The sequence below is a fragment of the Eumetopias jubatus genome, unplaced genomic scaffold (assembly GCF_037043125.1).
Source record: "Eumetopias jubatus isolate StellerSeaLion01/CBP00866 unplaced genomic scaffold, mEumJub1_p1.0 scaffold_32, whole genome shotgun sequence".
NCBI lineage: Eukaryota > Metazoa > Chordata > Mammalia > Carnivora > Otariidae > Eumetopias > Eumetopias jubatus.
This window is the reverse complement of record NW_028274838.1, coordinates 1,804,045-1,812,593: the sequence shown is the minus strand read 5'-3', so window position 1 is coordinate 1,812,593 and position 8,549 is coordinate 1,804,045. Positions and strand designations below refer to the sequence as shown.

The 8,549-nt window shown below is 49.5% G+C and overlaps 1 protein-coding gene across 1 annotated transcript; it reads left to right on the top strand.

Annotated features, from left to right (window-relative positions):
* Positions 1–432: 432 nt before the first annotated feature.
* LOC148161977 (putative NBPF family member NBPF5) lies at positions 433–4,557 on the top strand. The gene is made up of 4 exons (XM_088020492.1): positions 433–610; positions 2,524–2,620; positions 3,261–3,475; positions 4,502–4,557. The coding sequence occupies exons 1-4, from the start codon at positions 433–435 to the stop codon at positions 4,555–4,557; spliced, it is 546 nt and encodes a 181-aa protein (XP_087876618.1).
* The last annotated feature ends 3,992 nt before the right edge of the window (positions 4,558–8,549 follow it).

Genomic DNA, 8,549 nt, shown 5'->3' with positions numbered 1-8,549 from the left:
AGTGAGGGGTGGTTCCCATCAGTGGGGACCTTCGGGGGGACCGGGCAGTCTTGTGTATCAGCACGGCCTTGGCAACTGGAAGGCAGCAGCTCCCCAGGTTCCATGTCATCTCGGACGTTCCAACTCTGTTATTTCAAGTGCAGACCGTTACCTGGCATTCTGAGTGCTCCCTCTGTCATTCCGTTTGGAGTGTGAGCTAGGGGCAGTGCCTTCAGCTCTCAGCTGTGGCATCTTGAACCTTGGTTTTGTGGTTCCTGAATCTCAGGTGCTGTGGGGTGTTGTTCAAATTGTTCCCAACAGTAAGTAAAGACTTCCTGTATCCTCACCCCTCAGTCCTGATGAAACCTACTTGATTTCACTGGTTTTTAACCATCCTGTGTTTGGGTTTCTTCTCCTCAGTCCCCAGCTCTACCTCCTCGGCCACACGTCACCATGGCAGCACCTCTTGGCCCTCTGTCTGATCCAGGGGCAGAAATCAGCCTCCTGGAAATCAACCAGGAGCTTCAATCCCAGCTGGAAAAAAGCAAGCAGGACTTCCGAGACCTCAAGGAGAAATTCCTTATATCCGAATGTACTGCCTACTCCCTGGCCAAGCAGCTGCAGAAATACAGTAAGTCCTACAAGATCATGGCCACCAAAGACATATCTGTCTGTATTCCTTCTGAGAAACTAAAAACCTCTCCAGATGCTGTCTTCTCTCTTCCAATGTCACATAAATTTCATTCTGACCACAATCCGGGAAATGTAGAAGTGGGTATTTTATCCTCAGTTTGCTGAGGATGGGAAAACTGAAGACAAAGAGGTTAACAGTGACATGTCAGGTGGGGTTAGAGTTAACATCCCAGTTCCTGCTTCCTGGTGCGGACACAGAAACGCCTGGTCCTCTCAGGATGGTCTCTGTGCTGTATCAGATCCTGCATGCCTGCAGGCCTAAGTGTCAGGGACTAAGGAACTCTCTCAGGTCCCGCTTCTCTGAGGTCCCATTGGTAAAGCACCAAGTTAGTTACACTGGGGAAACATCCTGATGGCACACCCGGGGGCGAGAGGGAGGGTAGCAGGTGACACTACCTGCTTTCAAGGAGATGGAAGTGGTAAGTGGAAAGTGGAAAGAAGGTCTCCTTTCCCCCTAAAACTGTGGTATCTGTGAGTGACGCCATCCACACAGTGACTCCCCTTGTGAGAGGGAACCGGTGCAGAGCCTCTGCTTCCTGAGTCCACGGAGGCCATTTGATACCCAGTGGCAAGGGTGAGGGTGTTTCAGGGAACATCACGGTCTCTCCCTGAGCTGGGGACCTTCAGACGTGCAGGATGGCCAGCAGGTCCAGGCCTGGGCCAGGAGACATGTGGCCTAGTGAGAAGGAGGGTGAGTGGGGGAGACCACAGCCCCGGGAACCAGCCAAGCCAGGGTGTGGGGCAGGCCTTCCCCCACAGTCAGCCTGAAATGGGGAGCTCAGCTGCCTGTTCATTAGGAGGGGCCTGCGCTGGCAGAAGGAGTCATGAGAACGGGGCACGTGCACAGCCGAGCGATAGGAAGGAATCCTGACAACTCTCAGCCCGCATTTTTGTCATTTTCTCACAATTTGCTTTCAATAGAACAAGGGGAGGTGTAATTAAAAACGAATGACGCAGAGAAAAAAAAAAACTGAGGCATGCTTTTTACGAAAGGGAAGAGATGATGAACTTTCAGGGAAGGACAAGCAGTTTTGTTTACAACTTTCCTGAAAATCATCACATAAGTGTGGGAAACCAGTTGTGAAGATGATGCAAACAGATATCACCTGAGGGCGTGGGGTGGCGGTAACACAGCACAGGGGAGAAAAGCATGGGTTGTAGGTCAGTCAGCCTGGGCTAAATCCATGGTGCCCAACGTCCTGTGCCTCAGTTTCCTCCTTGTTAACCTGTTAGTGTTGTGGGACCTACTTCTCTGAGTCAGAATGAATACTGAGTAATTTCTTGTAACGCTCTAAGAGCAGAACCTGGAACTGTGTAACTCTGTTCATCATTCTACTGCTTCTCATAACACAAACTGTATTAGGATTGGGCCATATTCCTCTCCGGTGCTTCTGGTTTTATGCATTGTGGTTTCCACAAGTGTAACCGGATGAATTTTTACCTTTGAGATACTTGCTCAGTATAGAAATCCCAGCTCAGGGGACCCATCAGTCCAGTAGCCCTGGGGGCCTTATGTCATGTCCCTGCTTAGTGTTTCACTTAGGAGTCTCCAAGGCTTGCTAGAGTGACCATGATCAGGGGAACCCAAATTCTGACTCTACCAAATACCAGTTCATCACCATGTCCAGTTCCTCTCTGTGCCTTGGGGCTGTTCTTTCCTGGGCTCTGAAACAGGGAGTAATCGACTGCCCTGTAGTTGGGAGGCTGAAGAATGTGATGTGGAGCTCCCAGCGCAGAGCCAGGTGGCCGGGGTTCCAGTTGTCCTAGGATGGACCCTGCCTCGTCCCTTGAAGGCAGCGAGCACAGCAGCATGTCCAGCTTTCCCCTGAGGCAGGCGTCTCTGTTTCTCAGAGTGTGAAGAGTCCACCGACCTCATCGAATCCGTGCTGGGAGAGAAGGTGCAGTTTGAGAAGGGGAAGCAGGCAGACACGGTGGCTGAGAAGCTCAGGTAAGGAAGGCTCCATGTGGGAGGCTGCAGGGACGCTGTGGGCATCTTTGACTTGGGGCAGCAACAAGTCTGGGCCAGGAAAGGGCAGAAACGTCATGGCAGGCACGTGACCCAAATATTTCTAAAACAACTAAGACAACAGTGATTGGTAAATGATGGACTCCAATGACTCAAAGTCTCGCTCTCTCTCTGGAAAAAAATATCAAAGTCCCCAAGTTCAAGGGAACAATTCGTGGCTTTTAGCACATTCACAGTGTTGCGAGATCACCACCTCACTTACCTTTCACAGAGTCATGACCTGGCTGACCACAGCTTGAGCCTGCCATTCTCCTGAGCTCACCAGTTCACACCAGCTCTACTGGACATGCTTCTGCGTCTGGCGCTGTGTCCTTTCACTGCACGCCGCGCTGTGTGTAGTTTTCCAGGGAAACGGGTGTCCCCGAAGTTAGCAGCTGAAGGGACATCTCTCTGGCGTGTGCTTAGGAGAACCCCTGGCTCTGTTTACAGAAGGAAAAGGTGTAAGGGATGTGCAGGGTTCACGGCTCCTTTGGGGAAATTCTGCCAGAAATCATCACGAAAGATCTTATTGTCTGTTGTTCAACTCTTTGCATTTTAAAATTTTCTCTCTGCCCTGCCTTAGGCTATGTCATACCCTCATTAAAGACCAGGCTAAAGAGCTGACCCGTTTGTATCAGAAGTTACGGAAAGGGAAAGACGTTTCCCAACTGCTCAATAAGCTCCTCGAGGACCTCCTCACCCATGATGACCCTGAGCATTCCCAAGGGCAGGGCTTCCAAGAGCAACTGGCTGAGGGGCGCAGGCTGGCCAAGTGCCTTGCCCGAAAGCTCAGCCCAGGTAAGGCGGCCACCGGCCCTGATGCCCGGAGCTGCGCCAAGGCCCTGGGCTCACAAGAGACTCCCCGCCTGGCCTCACGCCGTGTGCAGCAGCCCTCCTGGATTCCCCATAGCAAGTGGGGCCATGAGAGAACCAGGAGTGGAAGGTGGTAACAGAGAGCAGAAATGCACAGTGTGGAGGTAATAGTGCTCCACGTGTCTGCTTCCTCCCTGAGGGAATGCAGCCTTTGGAGCGGGAGGCAGCCTCCACCAGTCTTTGAGCCAGAGAGCAAAATGTGACAGGAGGATGCTTGTTAGTGTGCAAGGATCCCTGCACTAAGTGGGAGGTTCCCAGAGTCAGCGTGGTCTGTATTAATTGTGGGTGAGAAAGTGAGTTTTACTTTCTCCATATCTGTCTCCTCATCTGGAAAGTATATCAAATAACCTGTTGATACTGTAGTGATCAGATAGGGAAAATTCATGAATGCATGTCAGGAAAAAATAATGCTCCTGACTGTGTGGAGTTGGATGAGGTCCTTGATGCAGTAGGACTTGGAGGTGGGAGTGCTGTTTAGACGGGACCGCTTTTCGTAGACGGATGTCCCCTTGATAACACTGAAGCCCACGTGGGGGCCCTTGAAGTCCCCGGTGGAGGGATGTGGGACAGGGTGGTTGTCCTGTCGTGAGGGCAAGGAGGCGGCTCTATGTGAGAGCTGTGAACCCACAGAGAGTCTGTGGCTATGGTGGGACCTGTGGCACTCTGCAAGACACGGTGCAGAAATGAAGCTGACAAGCATTCCCTGATATGGACAACAAGAGCCGGTAGAACGTGTTGCCCAGGTTCAGTGATGCTGATCCTCAGAATCAGAGACACACTGCCTGACGCATCAGAAATCCATGCCACAGCAGTTCTTAAAGACAGTGCCCTAAACTCAGTAGAATACCTAGTCATTCATAGACCCTTAGGTCTCCAGGGACATAGAAGCCGCTGTGTTTATAGTGGTGATGTGGGAAATAGCTGATGGGACATTTCTGAATTTATTTGCAGAAAATTATGAGGATGAGGAGGATGAAGAAGAACAAGGAACCCTCACTCCCAGGTGACAATGAAAATTCTGGAACCAATAATGTGTGGGTCAAAATGGACAGGGTCTCAGAAAGTAAAGTAAGTGAGGTCAAGAGAGTGACAGATGTCAGATGCAAGGTTAAGCAAAACTGCAGATGGTCCCCAAAGGATGGCCGTTTTGGCTTGGTTGCCTGTTGTCTCTGTGGTGTTGTAAGACCGAGATGAATTCACCAGCCTTAGGATTCCCCGTGGGGACAAAAATACCCATTCTTTCCTGTAAATGGACACCGGGAGGAGATGCATATCTACTTCCTACACAGTTCTCTAAGGTCCTTGGTAGGAAGGTAACTCACCAAGGAATTGGTAAACAGACAACTAGCAAAATTAAAACCAAGAGAAGTACCTAACCAAACTCCAAAAACTTGGGGTGTCATGTGACACTATTAATGACAAAGTGCCTAGAAGGCACACATTTCTGCAGTCTGCAGGTACTCCAGAGCTGTAAGTAATTGACCAATCTATGTAAAAATCATCCTGACTCAGGCCCGTGGTGGTTGCCCCTGGTCTGGTCTCCACTGTGCTTCTTGTTGTGACCGCATCCTGCTGGGAGGGTGGAGTCTCATTCCTAGTCAGTGCTTCTGTGGCCAGTGCTCTGAGGATCAGCTCCTGCTCTCCCAGCCCCGGGCAGCCACACTCTGCCTCTTATAGGTTGGTGTGCTTGTTCCCTCTCCAGCCGGTGCCCTGTGCCTCTTGTGACCACTCCATATAACTCCCATCCAACCAGCTAGGAAGCCACAGTGTCTGATCCTCCTGGTTTGATCTCTTGTCATTCCTGTCCTACCCGGCACAGCATGGAGCAGCAGCAAGTTGAAAAGAAGGAAGCCCTACAGGACACAGTGGATGAGTTTGTTTTGACTCCTTCAACTCTGCAAGAAGAGTGTGACAACGACCAGTCCTACAGTGCTGGCGAATTCCCATTAGATGAACAGGAATTCGGCTCTGCTCTGGATTTCGCCTGTGAATGCTCCCACACCCAAGGGGATGAAACGTCACGTGGTCCCCCAGGTAGTGTCCATGTTGTTTGTTCTGCACACCTTGTCTACACTGAGGAAGGTCATCTCTATACACGGGCGTTACAGACACACTTTGCTTTAAATCAGGACATAATGGATGTGGAGACACAGACATCAGGTGGGTCAGGGAGCCTTCAACCATCCTAGGCAGCGGCCATGCCTCTGTCAACCTGGCCCCCGTGTCAGGCCATTGAACCTATGTCATGGGTGACAAGCTCTACCCACCTCAGTAGGACATCCACAAAGTCTTGTCAGATACCCTACGTGGATCAACTGTCTTTTGTTCCATGCAATGACACTTTCTTTTTAGGATCAATATCTCTCGAGGGCCTAGACCTGTCCAATGTTTTTGGCTCACATACCTGCATATCAAGGAAAGGTGCTTTCCCTGGTTTCACTGCTCTCAGGCCCAGGCACAATCTTCTCTATGTGGGTTCAACTTAGCCAAGTGGTCATCTGAAAACAACTGTGTCATTACCTTGCCTGGATGTTCCTATGAAGCCAAGCTGGGCTCTGGCATCACTCAGACCAAATGGCTTTTGTGTCGGTAGAACACCAAAGATTCTTTTTGATTTGAGGTTTTCTACAGTTGATTCATTAGTCTAGTTTCAAGAATAAATTCCTGGGAAGCATCAAGAGCCATGGTATGTCATGGAATAACCCCATTTTGCAGCAACACTTCAAGAAAGTGCTTGGACTCCTCCGCAGGACCTCTGGGGAAAATATATTCGGAACTCTTTTTACAGACTCCCATCAGAGGAGGATATTGGGATAATTTGTGGGGGAGAAGAAAGTGAATTTCTGCAGCAGGTTAGGGAGCAGTCCTGTGCACTGCTCGTAAGACTTAACCTTGGCCATCCTGGAATATCCCTGCCAGAGCACTAGGGTCTTGCCCTGAGAATCTTAATGTCCTTGCAGTGTGGGTGGTCACTGTGTTGGTAATATGGGAAGTATGATTTCCTTAGTGTCACCTGCTGTCTTGGAACTGATTTTCAGAAAGTCAAGATGATCGAAGGGAAAGAAATGGACAACAGCCAATGTGCCCCAGGTAAGTGTGAAGACTGTGGACTACGAATTTTCCTGGTGACCTCTGGAGACCTCACATCGGGGATAGAGAGAAAGTGCTGCCTAGAAGTATTCCATCCATTCAGTCAATAGCAGAATATGGCCTTTAACCATGTCATCTATTTTCATGTGGTAGTTGTGTAGGTGTCACTTTCTTACTCCCTTTCATGTTGAATAACCTACAGAGAGTGGACACACATGAATTGACCAAAGCCAGGGATTCCGGTAATCAGCTGTTGTCTCCTGTGTGGTTAAAACCAAAGTGAGATGCGTATTAACTTTGTGTCTGTTTGACATCATCATGTTGGAGGAGTTTGGATAGCAAGAGAGGAAGTTGAAGAATAAATGCATGTCCCATCAGAATATTGAGAAAATATTCCTTGGAGTCAGAATGTCTGAGAGGCAGTAAGGCCTCAGGATATTTAGTCCCTTGGACACTGCATGTACAAGTCAATGCAACGTATGCAGAAGGGTTGAAGCCACTTGTTTTGATAACCTCTGTGTGCTGGGAGTCATAATTATGACATGAGTATGACAGGGATGTTTTAGTCTCCTCCTCCGTCACCTGGTTGTGAGGCCAGTACACAGAATATCTCCTGTTCTGTCTCCCACTGCTCCTCATATCGGAGGCCACACTCTGCTCCTTACATAGGGGGATAGTTTTTCCCTCCAAGGGGACAGCCCCATTGCTTTCTGGGACCACTCGCTATCACACCCATCAACACCAGCTAGGAAGCCATGGTGTCTGATCCTCCTGGTTTGATCTTCTATCATTGTTGTCTCCCCCGGCATAGCATGGAGCCCCAGGATGTTGAAAAGAAGGAATTCCTACAGGACACAGTGGATGAATGTGTTTTCGCTCCTTCAACTGAGCAAGAAAGGCATGACAGCGGCCAGTCTTACCGTGATGGCAAATTCCTGTTTGATGAACCTGAAATTGGGTCTACTCTGGATATGGCCTATGAATGCTCCCATTCCAAAGGGGCTATAACTCCACGTGGTCCCCCAGGTGGTGTCCATATTCCTTGTTCCTCACACCCTGCCAGACTCATACACCTCTCCAGCCCAGGCCCACGAGGTCACTGCCAGACCTCCTAATTATGAATTCAGCTCGTGTCCTCTCTTGCAAGGCTCTAATTTCCATTCTTGAAACATGCCCCTGAATTTGGATGCCTGCCAAGGCTGTTGGCAGCCTTTTCTGTATCTCTGGAGATGGCACTCCCCTGGTTCACGCTCTTCACTTCGTCTATGTCTTCATTTGTCTTATCTCATCTCAAGTCAGCTGAGAACCCGAACTGGACCACTGCTATGGGACAGTGTATGTTTCTCTGGAGCAATGCAGGGTCCTGAAACTTCCCTACCCCATGAATGGCCCCTGTTTCTTTGTAGCTTTCAAGATTGTTCTGATTTGATGGCGTGTAGAATCCATTCATTGGTTTAATCTGCATGGCTGATTCCTCTAAACCATTCACCTGTTGGAATTTCAGATGGAAAAAGCCTCAATATTGCAGCAAATGTCTAGGAAGCAGCCAGGGAGTTCCCCCAGGATCTCTGAGAAACAGAATCGGTTTGTTTGCCTAGACTCAAGATTTAGGATGCTATGAGGATGGCTTGTTTTATCAGGGATATTGGTTTAATAACTCAAGAGTACCATCCCAATTTTTGCCTGCGAGGCCTTACCTAAGCGCTCCTGGATGTTTACACTCACAGTTGCCTGGTATTGCTGTGCTTATATGTCTGTCCTGTGCTATGCAGGATATAGGAGTGGGCATCTGTGAAGGCGAATGTGCTTAACGTAATTCTTTCTCTTCATTATTTGCAGAAGACCGAACTGATCAGGAGGGTCTGGGAAGACAAGAGCCGGCTGCCCCCAGGTAACTCTGGACACTCGG

Coding starts and splice junctions, on each gene's coding strand:
- LOC148161977 (XM_088020492.1), top strand. CDS start 433: ATGGCAGCACCTCTTGGCCCTCTGTCTGATCCAGGGGCAGAAATCAGC. Junction 2,621..3,260: donor ACGGTGGCTGAGAAGCTCAG/GTAAGGAAGGCT, acceptor GCCCTGCCTTAG/GCTATGTCATACCCTCATTA. Junction 3,476..4,501: donor TGCCCGAAAGCTCAGCCCAG/GTAAGGCGGCCA, acceptor ATTTATTTGCAG/AAAATTATGAGGATGAGGAG.